General features: G+C 44.2%; 1 protein-coding gene across 1 annotated transcript; it reads right to left on the bottom strand.

The window, feature by feature from the left end:
• Positions 1-6,416: 6,416 nt before the first annotated feature.
• Positions 6,417-16,192, bottom strand: SNRPD1 (small nuclear ribonucleoprotein D1 polypeptide). Its single transcript, XM_056138262.1, has 4 exons — positions 16,075-16,192; positions 13,835-13,911; positions 8,725-8,916; positions 6,417-6,605 (listed from the first exon to the last, which is right to left on the bottom strand). The coding sequence occupies exons 1-4, from the start codon at positions 16,086-16,088 to the stop codon at positions 6,529-6,531; spliced, it is 360 nt and encodes a 119-aa protein (XP_055994237.1). The 5' UTR covers positions 16,089-16,192; the 3' UTR covers positions 6,417-6,528.
• Positions 16,193-16,559: the final 367 nt, after the last annotated feature.

The following is a 16,559-nucleotide window of genomic DNA, read 5'->3' as shown; positions in this document are numbered from 1 at the left end:
GCCTTTTGTTTGGGGCTCTTTGCTGATGATTTTGTTTAAAATGGTCTATTAACAGAATATGTCTATGTGCAAGATGGCTGTGATATGCCTTTAGGAGAAAATACATGTCTAAAAGAAAAGCTTTGTTCAGACCTTAACTAGTGTTGCTGGGTTGTGAATTCAATAAAAATCAAACTCTATTAAATAAGATGTCATTAAACAGAAACACAGAGGACAGGTTATTCACCAACTTGTTGATAAAAATGTGTTCCGATGCTATTCAGAATCTAATTACATTGTCTCTGAGGAACAAATGGTTCAGTATTCGCAGCAATTTACACAACTACCACCAATAAGCGTCGACTCCATTTGACGTCTAGAGACTTTTGATGATTTTCTTTTATAAACTGAATCATCAATCTTTACACCAAAAATAAGAACAAAACTTTCAAACTAGTTATCAACATTGTGGTTCAGATAAATACACATAATGTTCCTATCCTACACAGAAAACAGCAAATTTTTTAATCCTTTTTAAAAGCTTTTTTTTTTTTTTTTTTGCTTTTACTGTTGTTACTGTGTTTGGCATATCGAATACGTCACGGGGAGCTTGCCAGGCTCTGCCGTGCGGGCGAGATACTCTCGGTAGCTTGCCAGGCTCTCCGAGAGGGGCGGAGGAATCGAACTCCGGTCGGCCATCTTGGCTGTGTGCAAGGCAAACGCCCTACCGCTGTGCTATCGCTCTCACAGAGTGTTGCTCAAGGGTTACTTCTGACTCTGCACTCAGGAATTACTCCAAGTGGCACTCGGGGTACATATGGCATATGGGATACCAGGGATTGAACCACCCAAGCTTGCTGCTTGCAAGGCAAACACCCTACCCACTATACTATTGCTCCAGCCCAGGACCAAGCATCGTATTTTGGGGCCAGAGCAATAATACAGTGGGTAAGACATTACTTTTGCATGCAGTTCGACCTAGGTTCGATCTCTGGTATCTCATATGGTCCCCCAGCACCATCATGAAGAATTCCTGTGCAGAGCTGTAATAACCCTTGACCATTGCTGGGTGTGGCCCAAAAACAACAACAAAAAATGTATTTTGGCTTGCTCTTCAAGCGTGTACATTTTCCACCACGAGTGTTCACGCTTGAACATATTTCATCTTTCTTTCCTCTCACATCTTTTTAAACAATTTTGTTAAATAAAAACAAATTTGCATGCTGGGGGAAAAGGCAGCTCAGATAAGAAGGAACCACCAAGTAAAGGATGTTTGGAGGGTCCGATTGGGATAGATGTGTGCTGAAAGTAGACTACAGACTGAACATGATGGCCACTTAATACCTGTATTGCAAACCACAACATCAAAAAGGAGAGAATAAAAGGGAATGTGCCTGACACATTCAAAAGAACAAAAGCAACCAGTGCTGGCGTGGATGTGGGAAAAAAGGGACACTCGAATTTCACTGTTGGTGGGAATGTCCACTAGTCCAGCCCTTCTGGAAAACATTATGGACAGTCCTTCAAAAACTAGAAATTGAGCTTCCATATGACCCTGCAATACCACTTCTGGGAATATATCCCGAGGATGCAAAAAAGCACAGTAGAAATGACATCTGTACCTATATGTTCATTGCAGCACAGTTCACAATAGCCAAAATCTGGAAACAACCCAAGTGCCCTAGAACATTGTGTGATTGTAACCCAAACATGAAAGCTTGTAACTATCTCACGGTGTATTCATAAAATTAAAAAAAAAAAAGGGAATGTGCCTGCCACAGAGGCAGGGGGGTGGGGATGATGAATTGGGGGGAGTGATTGGAGGGATACTGGGAACATTTGTGGCCAAGAATGGGTATTGGTGGAGGGATGGGTACTCGATCATTGTATGACTGAAATGTAAGCACAAAAGTTTGTAAGAGTGTAACTGTACCTCAGAGTGATTCATTTAAAAAAAAAGAAAAGAAAAATTTGCTTCACCATGAAAAAAGACAAAGCATTTTTGTAAATTCCTAAGAATTTTCACATTTAGGGGCTGGAGTGATAGGACAGTAGGTAGGGTGTTTGCCTTGCATGCGGCCAATCTGGGTTCAATCCCTGGCATCCCATATGGTACCCCAGTACCTCCGGTACTAATTCCTTAGTGCAGAGCCAGGACTTAACCCCTGAGCATCGCCAGGTATGACCCAAAAACTGAAAACAAAACGAAACCAAAAAAAAAGAATCTTCACATTTAGGACTAGATAGTACATGCTTTTTGTTTTGGGGTCATATCTGGCTATGCCAAGCTCAGGGGACCATGTAGCATTCTGAGGACCAAACCTGGGTCAGCCATGTACAAGGTAAGAGCTTTACCCACAGTAGATAATACAGGACTACACTATTGACATTGGTTCAATACCCAGCATAGCATGGTCCCCAGAACAACCCTTAAGCACAGGAGATAGTCACCAAGAACTGCCAGGTATGACCCCAAAAATCAAAATGTTTTTTCACATTTAATAATGAAACCAATGTAAGATTTTTCTGTTGCTATTTTAAGTCTCTAGGAAAGCGTCTTCAAGATGGATTTTAATCATTTTATCATGTTATTAAAGAAACCTTTTCTAGGGCTGGAGATACATATAGTGAGTAGGGCCCTTGCCTTGCAGGGGAGTGAGCCCTGAGTGGAGAACCAGGAATAAGCCCTGAGACCACTAAGTATGGCCCCTGAATTTAAATAAAGATTATCAAACGTCATAACCATGAAAAATTTTTAACTGCTTAAAAATTAAATCACATATAAACCTTAAAACATCAGGTGTGTACAATGCAACAGTATTGGGATCCTAGATATTTGAGGACCAGAGACTTAATACATATTAACCTCATGTTTTCAATAATCATACAGTGCTTTCAACATAATAGCAATCAGTTCAGTTTTTCTTCAGTTTTTCAAATAAAAGTGAAATAATGACCTCTAGTGGAATAATCTCAGTACCCACTGAGATTTCAGTCCTACATCTAGGTGTTGGTAGTGTGAAATTCATAAAACAATTTATTTTTTTTTAATTGAATCACCGTGAGAATAGTTATAAGGCTTTCAGGTTTAAGTTTCAGTCATACAATGAACCCATTCCTGCACCAGTGCACATTTTTCCATCACCAAGAACCCCAGTATATCCCCCACCCCACCCCACCCTCCCGCCAGTGTGGCAGATGATTTCCACTTTACTTTGATTACATTCAATTTTTTGACAGAAGACCTACCATTATTATTTGGAATTTTCCAACATTCAAACCTGCCAAGAAGGCATCATTAGATAATTTGTTTTCTATTGCTGATAATGAAGAGCATATGATGTCGTGCAGCCACGCATTTTTGGATTTCTGATATTTTAGTAATAAAATCCAAAGGGATTTCTGCCAGAAGCCACTGGGTTTCGAGATTGGTTTGTGTGCCTCGGGGATTGTGGCCATTCAGGAGCTGGAGGAGCCATTCGTGGGCGGCAACAGGGGGTCTCATTGGGGCAGGGAGAAGGGCCGGTTCCAGCCTCCACCCTGTGAGGCCCTATGTGTTTTGTCACTGCAAACTCATTTCTCTCAGTCCAACAGGCTCTGAAAGATGGCGATCACCATGCCACAGAGGGACAGAAGGCGGAAAGAAGAACGTCCTTCCCCCCCCTGGGGTGGCACAGGGCCATAGCTTAATTCACAGTCCAGAAGCATGAGCCACAGTGAGACAGTTACATAGTTTCATGTTTGATATTCAGCTATACAATGATGGATCACCCATCACTCCACTCGTGCAAGCTTTCCACCACCAATATCCCTATTATCCCCTCCATTTCCATCTCAGTCCTTTCATAAAACAGTTTAGTTAAATATCTATTTAAGGGCCGGAGTGATACTACAGCAGATAGGCCTAATTATTTGCCATGCATGTTGCTGACCCAGGTTCGATCTCTGACCTCTCATATGGTCACCGCCGGGAGTAACTCCTGAGCATCACTGAGTATGACCAAATGCAAAAAAAAAAAAAAAAACTGTTTAAAAAAATCAGTCTGGGGCTGGAGAGATAGCACAGCGGGTAGGGCATTTGCCTTGCATGCGGCCGACCCAGGTTCGATTCTCAGCATCCCATATGGTCCCCTGAGCACTGCCAAGAGTGCAGAGCCAGGAGAAACCCCTGTGCATCACCGGGTGTGACCCCCCCAAAAAAGCAAAAAATAAATAATAAATCAATCTGCCAATATGCAGCCTTGAAATCCAACATAAAACACTGTATCTTCAGAGAACACACAGTATGAAGTTTATTTAACTCAGCTTCCCTTTTATTCTGTAAGTTCCATGAAGACAGAAGTCAATTTATGATTATTCACTACTATTGCAAGTCTTTCTGGTTTGCCTGCTTAAAATCTCCTCTTGGGCTTCCTCGCTTTCCTGAGCTCACTAGAACAGATCACAGAAGAGATGCAGTGACACGCATATGCCACAAAAATAATCATGCTGTTATGGACTTATATAACCCTTGAGTCTTTTTCAGGTTACATTTTTACAAAAAATATTTTCTTATTGGGGGGTAAATTTTATTAAAATATGTAATAAAACTCATGTGCGGGGCTGGAGCAATAGCACAGCATGTAGGGCATTTGCTTTGCAATGCAAATTGCTGCCGACCCAGGTTTAATTCCCAGCATCCCATATGGTTCCCTGAGCACTACCAGGACTAATTTCTGAGTGCAGAGCCAGGAGTAACCCCTGTGCGTCGCAAGGTGTGATCCAAACAGCAAAAAAAATAAAATAAAATAAAATAAAAAATAAACCCATGTGTATGATTAGATCAAAATGCAAATTCACTTCTCCCGTCATCAAAGTAATTTAAAAACGCATCACCAAAGGCTGGAGATAGTGTAACAGGTGGGGGCACTAGTCTTGTAAGTGACAGACCGGAGCTTAATTTCCAGCACCCCACGGTCTTGAGCTCAGTCAAGAGTATGTCTTGAGCAGTGGTGGTGTGGTTCCCAAACTAAAACCAAACCAAGCTTGTTAACAATGGGTAAGACTACCATTTTTGCTGTTGATTAAAATAAATCTTTTATCCTTTATATAGTTTTTTTTTGGGGGGGGCGGAAGTAGATCACTCCTAGAGGGCTCAGGGGACCATGTGGGGTGCTGGGGACAGAACCTTAGTCTGTGACAAGCACGGAAAGCTCCCTACCCACTGTACCTGCTCTGGACTACTTTGTTTTTGATTTCAACAGTCTTTGAGACCATGAAGTACTTGGGACCCAAGTAGGCATGTGCTCTAACCCTTTGAGCTCACTGTTCTACTTTTTCCTTCCGTTTTTAAGTGTTCTTTGTGAAAGTATTTGGTAACAGAACCACTGACAAGCACATCCTTATTAACAGGCATCAGTACTGCTCACATGGGAAAATCTGGTGGTCTTTCAAAGTGTTTTAAATCAGGAGACTATAAAAGTGTTCCATTGAGATCCTACTTAACAAAAAACCAAAAAGCATGAAAAGCAACTTAGAAGATATGAAAAGCAACTTAGAAGGTAATAACCACTTGGTGGAGGGAAGTGGACACTGGTGAAGGGATTGGTATTGAAACCCAGTTAGATTTAACTTTGCAATTTCACTGTGACGAAATAAAAAACCAATTAAAAAAAGGTGACAGTTACATTTCACCAAGTACCTAAGACTTCATGGACCAAAACCCAGGAGAAAAATCTCCATAGGCCTTTAGTAACTGAAGTATCAAATAGTACTCATTTCATCTGCTCCATAGAATGGAGTAAAAATAAAACACAATTTTGGAGCTGGAGCAATAGTACAGCCAGCGGATAGGGTGTTTGTCTTCATCTGGCAAACCAGGGTTCAATCCCCAGCATCCCATATGGTCCCCTGAGCACTGCCAGGAGTAATTCCTCAGTGCTGACCCAGGAGTAACCCCTGAGTTGGGTGTGACCCTGAAACCAAACCAAAACACCCAATTTTTGTGCATGTGAGATAAAAAGGTATATATTCTCTCTATATATGCACACACAACCAAAACTTTTTTGATTTTTTGAGTCACATCTGGCGAGATCAAACCCAAGTTGGATGTGTGCAAGGCAAAAGCCCTCCCCACTGTACTATTCCAGCCCCAAAAAGAAAAATTTTTAGTTACAACAAAACCAAACCTAAAAGCTTGACCTAAGAATTGAGTTATTCTGGGGTGAGAGATAATACACCTTCACACAGCCTAACAGGGTTTGATCCCTGGCATTCCACCCATATGGTCTCCCAAACACCGCCAGGAGTAATTCCCCCGAGTGCGCGTGCGCGCGCGCGCACACACACACACACACACACACACACACACACACCCTTTATTCGGAGGCTGCTTAGCTCTTCCTAGGCTAATACCAGGACTCTTTATGAACTACCAAGACTCAATTTGATAGCCAATAGACAATTTTCCCCACACTTATGTTTATTAAAAACTGACATAAACACACAAAACCTGTACAAAAAAAATATCCCAAATCACATATCACTTTGGAGCAATAATTTTGAGAGACATTATCGCCTAGGACCCCCTCTTCCTCTGCCCCGGCCACGCCCTCTTCCTCTTCCTCGGCCACGACCTCTTCCTGCAACTGAAAAAGAAACAAAGCAAGATAAGTTCTCTATACTGTTAATTTGCCACAAATAGCACCCACAGCAAAGAAACTTTAAATTCTGTTTCTTCAGACTAACTGCTCCCAACACATATTATATAAGAAAAGACTGCTGGACTAGGGAAGGGGTGATAGTACAGCAGTACAGATAGTACAGCAAGACACTTGTCTTGCACAAAGCCATCCTGGGTTTGATCCCCGGCAACCATATGGTCCCCTGAGCATAACCAGATGTGGACCCAAAACCAAACCAAACAAAAACTGCTGGACCAAAGATAAAGACTTGGTTTTATGTGAATTTACTGTCAAATTCACCATTTTGGGGGAGCGGGGGAGAGGAATACTTGTGGTGCTGAGGGCTACTCCCAAGAGGTACTCAGGAGAGCTTATGGTTTTGAGGACCACTACATACAAAACAAATGCCCCACCTGCTGCACTAAGCACATAAGATGCTTTGCACATGGGAGGCCTAGGTTTGATCCCTGGCACCAAATGGTCCTCCAAATATGCCAGGAGTTACCATCAAACACGACTAGAATGAGCTAAAACAGCTTTTAAATTTTTAAAATTAAAAAAAAATTGGGGGGCCAGAGCTATAGCACAGTGGGTAGGGTGTTTGCCTTGCACATGGTAAACCCGGGTTCGATCCCCAGCATTCCATATGGTCCCCTGAGCACTGCCAGGAGTAATACCTGAGCACAGAGCCCGGAACAGCCCCTGCGCATCGCTGGGTGTAACCCAAAAAGAAAAAAAAATTAAAGTCTTCTATGTCCCAAATCCACCACTAAATGAAATACAAATGATACAAAACAGTAATGAACACTCTCCATCCCAGAAAATATCAATGAACACGACATCAATGAACACATGACATGCAGTTCATGAATAGAATCCAAGCAATGTAAAGTCAGAGAGAGAGTACAGTGAGATAGCACAGACAGCAGGCACGTGTCTTGCACTCAGCTGACTGACTCTGTTACCCAGCACCTCATGAGGTACCCAAACCCTACCAGGAGAGATCCCTGAGCAGAATAAGGAGTAAGCCCTGAACACAACAGGTATGGCCCCCAAAAACCAAAACCATAACTAACAAAAAACAAAGCCAAGAAAATCTAAATTCTTGCAACTGCATTCTTCTTCAGACCTGTAAGCCATTTGATTCAATTAAAGTGACAGCTTTGAATACAGTCTATTTTTAAATGTGACTGTTTCTTGGTTATTCTAACTATTTGGCTACCCAAATGACATAGCACTTATCTCCCGTATGAATTTAAATCTTGAGACAGTTAAAAATATTAAATTACGAGTGGAGTTTAAATCAGTCATATTCCACAGGACTAGACTTCACTGATTTCAGTAATAAGACTAGAAAAAAAATGGATTGAAATGAAATCTAGCCCTAGTCAACTCAGTTTTCAAACAACCTATATAATAGGACCCATCACTACAGAGCCTACCCTCCTTTCTTCCCAGAACTTGTTAGGGCCCCGACACACAGACACAGAGACACAGACACACATACCCCGCCACCCAATAATCAAAACATAAGATTGTTAAATCAACAAAAAGGGCCAGAACAAAAAGGACAGGCCAGAGAGGCTGTAAGATGCTGGTCTTATACACAATTGACCCCAGATTTTGATGCCTGGCATCCGACATATGATCCCTCAAGCACTATCAGGATTGATGCCGAGTCAGGAGAAAGCCCTAAGAACCAATGGATATGGACTGGAGGGGGGGAAAAAACCCAGAAAAGTTCCTTACACACACACACACACACACACACACACACACACACACACACGTTAAAGATTAAGCATAGAGGGACCAGAGTGATAGTTCAGCAAGTAGAGCACTTGCCTTGCACGCAGCCAACCCAGGTTTGATCTGCAGAATCCAATAGGGTCTCCTGAGCATTACCAGGTGATTCCTGAATGCACAACCAGGAGTAACCCCTGAGCATGCTGTGTGGGGCCCCAAAAGAAATACAATGGGCCGGGTACCTGCCTTTCATGTGCAGACCTGGGTTTGATCCCTGGCACCCCAAATGGTCCCAAATCACACCTATTTAAACAGAAGCTGTACCCATCAAACTTACCAGCTTCCCTCTTCTTAGATTTCACCTTGGGTTCAACATCCACAAGTAGTGTATCCAGAGGTAAGCTGTCTGGCAGAATAAAGTATCGAATGTTATTTCCTCGAATACTCAGTGTTTCTAGCTGTACAGGTTCTCTGTTCTTCAGGGTCATTTTCACAGCCTTAAGATGCGTATTCATGCTGACATCTACACCTGTAGAGAAGAAAGCAGTAATTATTAGAAAGTAAGGACTAAGAAAGTCTCAGAAGTCTTCCCTTGCAATTAGGTGTGTGAATGCAGTGAGCCAGAGGAACCGGCACACACAGGCCTCCATTCCAATGTCCAGACCACATAGCTTATTGTCTGTATTTTCCCATCATATCACTTAAAAAAAAAAAAAACTCTGATTTTTGGGCCATATCTGACAGTACTCGGTCGGAGACTACTCCAGACTCAGTGCTCAGGGGAACATGTGTACCAAGGATCAAACCCAAGACTCTGCATGTAAAGCCTGCACTCCAGGGCTGGAGCAATAGCACAGTGGGTAGGACGGGGCCAATCCGGGATCGATCCCCAGCATCCCATATGGTCCCCAGAGCATTGCTAGGAGTAATTCCTGAGTGCAAAGCCAGGAGCAGCCCCTGTGCATTGCCAGGTGTGACCCAAAAAGCAAAAAACAAACAAAAAACCCCCTGCATTCCAGTACACTTATTATACCGCTTCACCAAGCTATCCTTTTGTCCCCTTTGGGGAGGGAGTTAGGAGTCACACCTAGTGGAGCTCAGGAAACCATGAAGTACTGGGGAGTAAATTGGGACTGGACGATTACTGAGCACAGAGCCAGGAGAGTAAGCCCCCAGCACAGCAAGGTGTGGCCCCCCCAAACTGTTTTTTTTTAAAAATACCATTCTATACAAAAATTATAATCCTGTGTACTTTTGCTTTGGTTTTCGGGCCACACTCAGTGATGCTCAGGGGCTACTCCTACCTCTGCACTCAGGAATTACTGCTGGTTGTGCTCAAGGAATCTTATGGGCTTCCAGGTATCAAACCTGGGTTGAACGCATGCAAGGGAAGCGCACTACCCACTGCACTCTCTCTCCAGTCTCATCCTATGTACTTTTTTTATTTTTCAAGAAAAAGTATTTTAAGGGGCTATGCCAATCTATACTGAGGAGAGCATCAAACAGGTCAGCTACATGCAAGGAAAGAGTCTGAGCTTCTATAATATTTAAATAGTGTCTATTCAAACAGGTCGGCTACATGCAAGGAAAGAGTCTGAGCTCCTGAACTATTTCAATGGTGTCTATTATTAAAAATTTAAACATTGATTATTTTTTTTTTGGAGGGGTGTGAATAGAGGAGGGAGGTAACACAGGCTCTTCCTGGATTTTGTGCTCAGAAATGAGCTCTTGGAGTGCTTAAGAAACCATACTGCAGGGTCTTGGATTCAAATGAGGGAGGAAAGGCAAGCATTTTAACCCTTCACAGGCATTTTAAACTGTGCTTAAAAAAACTGGGCAGGGCTGGAGTATTAGTACAGCTCTTACAGCACTTGCCTTGTATGTGGTCGACCCAGGTTAGATCACCGAACCTATATGGTACCCTGAGCACTGCCAGTAGTAAACCTTAAACACGCTGGATGCGGCCCTCAAAACAAAACAAATTTTTTGGGCAGAGATAGTATATTGTTGACACTTGCCTTAGATGCAGCCAAGCTCCACACATTGTTCCCTGAACACTACTGGGAAGGACCCACAGTAGAGTGAGAGTGACCCAAAGCCCTGTCCAAAGTATTACTGCTTTGCTTAGTACTTTGATCAAGTCATTGTTTCTAGGCCACAGCAGGGGGAACTCAGGGCTTACTCCTGGCTAATTGCTCATGGCTTATATCAAGAGGACTCTGGTGAATATAGGGCAAATAGGGACTGAGTCTTGATCGGCCCACATGCCAGGCAAGTACCCTATCTGATGTACCCAAGCTGCACCCTTTAAAAAAATATTTTTAGATTTTTTTTTTTGACTTTTTGGATCAGACCTGGTGACGCTCAAGATTACTACTGGCGGTGCTTGGAGAAGCAGATAGGATGCCAGGGATTGAACCCAGGTTGGCCATGAGCAAGGCAAACACCCAACCCACTGTACTACCGCTGTCCCCAAGCTGCTGCTTTTAAATTGGCTACCTCCAACAACTTTTTCTCAGGGTCCTAATGGGAAGTGTTTTAGAAAACCAAGTGATGTCAGGTATCAAATTCAGGGTCATGCAGATGCTAGGCATGTACACTACTACTTTTCTCATATCCCTGGTCTGCGCGCAGAATTTTATGACAATACCAAATTTTACACTATACTGATATTCTTCCACTTCAGTTGCTATTTGTCTATATTCACAAATAACATTAGTTCAACAGTAGTTTTCTCTTGGATTTCTCAGACAAGCTGGTATGGCCGCACCCACCTATGCTCAGGGAACCAAGTGGCAGGGATTGAACCTATGTCAGTCGCGTACCAAGAAACAAAATCCGGGTACTATCTCTCTGGTTCCTGCACATTAATTTTTTTTTAACGTTTAATCCACTTAAGAGTTAACTTTTGTGGAGTGAAATAGTTTGTGCCCCCCCTCCCCAAACATATCCAGTTTTCCCAACAGCACAGGGTGGGGATGCAAACCCTACAGCACTAAGGCCCTACTTCTAGCTCTGAGCTCAGGGGTCACTCTTGGGTGCAGTTCAGGGAACCAGACGGGGTGCCAGGGATTGAATCGGGATCAGCCACATACTTCAGATACACCTCACCCACTGTATAGCTATCTCACTCATACCAATAATATTTTGCAGAGGCTTTTCCTGCTCTACTTCACATACTCAGCACCCTTTTCATAGATGAATTGTCCAGAAATCTGAGGGTTATCTTAGGGTTCTTAATTCTATTCCAGTAACTTGAGAGTTTATCTTAGTTCTGCAGTTTTGATTACTATAGCTTTATAGTCTAATTTTAAAGCCAGAAAATGCAATATCTTCTATTTTTTTAGAATTGCTTTGGCTATTAGGAGACTCTGAGACAAACAAGAGAATAGATGTATTGAACAGCGACAAACCATAACATAATACAAAACACAAAACTAAGCTACCAAAGACTGAGGGAAGGGGGGGAAAAGGACCAGTCTAGAGGTAACCGGAGAGTGGTAGACCATCTGGGCCACTTTAGTGGTGGTTGGCTGTGGCAATTTTTATATCAATACTGTAATCTTTAACTCTTTAACACTATTTTTAACTACCCAAGCCACAAAATTTGAAATATTTGAAAGCTTATTATAATTAAAATATTATTTGCAATTTAACAAATTTGTTCATATATATATTTTTTTTGCTTTCTGGATCACACCCGGGGATGCACAGGGGTTACTCCTGGCTCTGCACTCAGGAATCAACCCTGGCGGTGCTCAGGGGACCATATGGGACGCTGGGAATCGAACCTGGGTCGGCTGCGTGCAAGGCAAACGCCCTATCTGCTGTGCTATCTCTCCAGCCCCCATAAATATTTTTTATAAAAAATTTTCATTTTACTTAAAATAAAACCAAGTTTGGGGCTGGAGCAATAGTACAGCGGGGAGGGTATTTGCCTTGCACACAGGCAACCTGAGTTTAAGAGTTCAATTCCCGGCAATCCATATGGTCCCCCATAACCCCTGAGCATTGCTGGGTGTGACACCCCCCCACCAAAAAGAAAAAAAAAAACAACAAAAAACAAACAACACACACACACACACACACACACACACAAAACCACAACCAAGATTAAGTATTTCTGAGACGGGGTTAAAGAAAAAAACTAACAGGCTGAGTGTATGTTTTGCACTGCAGGAGGCCAAGATCTGGCCTCAGCACTTATACATCAAGAGCACTAGCAAGAGTGACCCTGGAGTACTGAGCTGGGAGGATCACCATCAAGTAAGGACCCAAACTCAAAAATAAATATCTCAGCAAGGAATCAGATGATAACACAGCATTTTCTATCTGTTGGCTAGTTAAATTTATAGCAATTCTGTAATTTAGGAAGGGAACAGCTATATCAGTCAAGGACTAGTAACCTTAAATATAAAACAAACCATACAAGGAGCCAGAAAATATTACAACTTGCCTCGCATGTGGCTAACCCAGGTTTGATCCCCAGCACACCAAGTGCTCCTCTGAACTCATCAGGTATGAACACCTGAGCACAAAGCCAAGAGTGAGGTCTGAGCATCCAGCTGTGGTCTGTGGTCCCCAAATACAAAAACAAACAACCCCCCCCCCCAAAAAAAACCAAACCAACCCTACAAAACACCCAAACGTAGTTGTCACTGAAAGAGACACATAAAATGGCAAGAAAATATTCCAGGGGCCAGAGAGGAAGAACATGTAGGGTGCTTATCTTGTACATATGGTCCCCTACTCCCCACCAGGGGAGATCCCTGCACACAAGAAATAAACCCTGAGCACTGTTAGGTATAGCCCAAAAACCAATCAAAAAAGGATGTTCTAGGAGCTGGAGAGATATAGTCCAATGAGTAGGGTACTTGCCTTGCATTCGGATAACCCAGGTTAAATTCTTGGCACCGCATATGGCTCCTGAGCCTGCCAGGAATGATTCCTGAGCACAGACTGAGGCAGAGGTAAGCCCTGAACTTTAGTAGGTGTGACCCAAAAACAAAAATAAAAGATGTTCAAGGAACTAGAGAGATAGAATTGAGATTGTGGCTCATCCCTTACACATAGCCAATCCGGGTTCAATCCCTGGTACCACATGGTTCTCCAAGCATCACCTGGTGTTTCTCTGGAGGCTCCAGTACTGAATTCTCGGTACTCACATTTAACTGTAAACCTTGTTTAGCTAAAAACTTGTTGGGAGGGGCCTCCAGACAGGGACTGGGAGCCCTCTTCCCCCCCCCCCAAAAAAAAAGAAAAAGAAAATAGGCATTTTTAGGAAACAGGGATGTTGCACAAGTGCTAGAGGGTGTGCCTTGCATGTATGAGGTCCTGGGTTTGATCCCTAGCATTACATGGTACTTCACAACAGTACTGCTGAGGTGAGGTCCACCACATTCTTTTTAATTTAAAAGGTGTTATAAAAGTTATCTCAAACTCCATACCTGTAATCGTTCCATGAACCTGAGTTCCATTCTTTAACTCGATGGTTACAGTTTCATGACTCAACTTCATCAAAAATCTAGAAACAGGAATAACATTTTCACCTTTTAACATTCAAAAAATTCCAACTCAAGAGGATGACAGATGGCATAAACCTTCTACCAATGATATCTATGTAAATTCCTACTGAAAATCTACACAATAAGCTCAACTCTCCTTCAAGAAAATCCTAAACATTTACAAAGGAACAGTAATAGAAACTATCATTTATAAAAAATCAATTGTTAGGAATGTAACAAGACTACAGTTAACAATTAACAACGACACAGTTAACAACTGTGCCAGGTTCAGTGATTCCTGAGCACAGAGCCAAGGAGTAAACCCAGAGCACTTCAGGGTGTAGCCCCAAATCAAAAATAAACGAAACGTCTTAAAAGTTAGGCTCTTCATGGTCCTAGTACGAGCAGGCGCCATTGGGCTACACTAGCATGCGACAGGGATGAATGGAGACGTTACTGGCGCTCACTAGAGCAAATCGATGAGTAAGGGGATGTCAAGTGATCAAGTGATCTTGAAAGTTAGAGAAAATGAACAAATCGGGGGTGGGGGAGTGTGGGTGTTAGAGAACAGGAAAGTGCTTGCTTGCCTTGCAGCAGCAGACCCAGGTTTAATCCTCACCAGGAGATCCCTGAGCAGAGCCAGAACTAGGTCCTGAGCATCCCTCTCAGTGGTTTGGGTGGGGGAGGGGCCCTGCTCCCCTCAAAATCCAACACAATCAAAATGAAATTTCATTAGGAAGAGGTGGCATGCCTTTGTCCAAGAACTGAGAAGGGCTTGTTAGAATTTTCTGAGGTCTTGATAGTATTTCACATGTTTGGGTAATAGGAATGTCTAAATTTCTCCACCAAACTGCTTCTACTTTGAGATAAGCTACTTCAGTAGGTGGGAAAAAAAAATTAAAGCAAGGGGCTGAACATCTACTTCCAATAAGACAGAACGGTAATTGTCAATTGCGGGGAGAAACGTTACCAGAGCTTAGGAACTACACAGATTCAATTATTTTCTGATGAACCTTTTACTACCCGAATTCTTACTGAAATTTAGGTATCCAAATATTCAGATAACATATCCTTCAGTACCCAAACAAGGAGCATTTGATAGTGCAATACTTCCTTCGGGTGGGGGGAAAAAAATGGTCAAAAGCTGGCAATCTATCTAACCAGGATGAAGAGGTAAAATCAAACAGGCCAGAGAGATACAGCACAATGGGTAAGATGTTTCTATTCCCAGCACCCCAAACGGCCCCTTGAGCCCGGTCAGGCCTGGGCACTGCGGGTGTGTCCTCCCACTTGAATAAATGGAAATAAATGGTACAAACTTAAAAGAGCATACATAAAACTTAACCAGAAATAGCTCCAAAATGACAGATGGCGAGAACTTGCAAAACCGCCCTGTCGATGCGCGTTTTCGTCTAAAGATGCGTTTCAAGTAACGGCAAGCACGTTCACCTAAAGTGCCTTCTTTGCAAACCCTTCCTTGGGCATGATTGCAAACACGCTAGAAATGGATGTCCGGGTCAGCCCTCACTGAACGGAAACCGACAAGACAGAAACCCAGAACTACGGGTTGGTCAGTGACCGCTGTCCCAGCCAACTAAGTTTCCAGCAGGCTCCAGGACCGACCCGGTGCAAGCGGCGGCGGGGGCGGGGAAGGAGAGACGTCAATCACCCGTGCAGCCGTCCACAAACGGGGTGCCGGGGACCACTCCGTGCTATTTCCTAACTCGACTCAAACAGGAAACACAGGTCCGATAACCTTAAGCCTAGGGAGTCCAGAAGTACTGGGTTTGGGGCAAATGCGCCCGTTCGACGTCGTTAGTCCACTCCCGATGGGAAACAGGCGGGAAACGAGTTCCACTATTGCCAGATGAAACCGGCTTTAACTGCAACGTCGGCTGCGCAGTGAAAGCTGCGTCCCTTGAAGCGCGCCTAGTGCACAGGGCAGCTCCGGAGCGCGTGCCCAGACCGGGGCCCTTCTCCGCCCCGGAACCGCAGTGGGCGACGAGGGAGCCGGGAGGGCGGGCTCCGGCAGCGGCGCGGCCAAGATGGGCGCGAGCGGGCGCCGGGGGCGGTTAGCAGGCCGCGCGCACGCGGCTCCGGCCTCCCGCGCCCGCCCGGCCTCCCGCCCGCGCCAGGAGCCTCCCTCCCCGGCCCCGCGGGGCCCTCCAAAGCCGCCTCCTCACCTCACGAGCTTCATGGTAGCGGCGCCGTGGCCCTTTCGGTCCTCTAGCGCTCCGAGGCCAGCAAGCGGGGACCGGCGGGCAGGGAGGATGAATGGCCGGAAACGCCGCCTCCCTGGGATCAGACGTAAAGAGCGCGCGGAGCGCGGCGGAGGCCAGCGGAAACACCGAGAGGCGAGCGAGGCCAGCTTCACTTCCGGTTCTGACCACGGGCCGGCGCGGCCCCTGGCGGCTGGGGGTGTGATTTTCAGGCGGGTGTATGAGGATATTTCTTGCTGGAGGGTTTTTTTTTTTTTCACCCTGAGATATAGTTACAAAGCTTTCATCTTTTCTTTTTTTTTTTGGGGGGGGGGAGGTCGCCCTGCGATGCACAGGGGTTACTCCTGGCTCTGCACTAAAGAATTACTCCTGACGGTGCTTGGGGGCACCATATGGGATGCTGGAAATTGAAGCTGGGTTGGCCACATGCAAGGCAAATGCCCTACCCA

Source organism: Sorex fumeus, unplaced genomic scaffold (genome assembly GCF_029834395.1).
Source record: "Sorex fumeus unplaced genomic scaffold, SorFum_2.1 ptg000128l, whole genome shotgun sequence".
Lineage (NCBI taxonomy): Eukaryota > Metazoa > Chordata > Mammalia > Eulipotyphla > Soricidae > Sorex > Sorex fumeus.
The sequence above is the reverse complement of the archived record's forward strand: the minus strand, read 5'-3'. Positions and strand labels throughout refer to the sequence as shown.

Coding starts and splice junctions, on each gene's coding strand:
- SNRPD1 (XM_056138262.1), bottom strand. Junction 8,917..13,834: donor GGTTCATGGAACGATTACAG/GTATGGAGTTTG, acceptor TCTTCTCTACAG/GTGTAGATGTCAGCATGAAT. Junction 6,606..8,724: donor ATCTAAGAAGAGGGAAGCTG/GTAAGTTTGATG, acceptor TTTCTTTTTCAG/TTGCAGGAAGAGGTCGTGGC.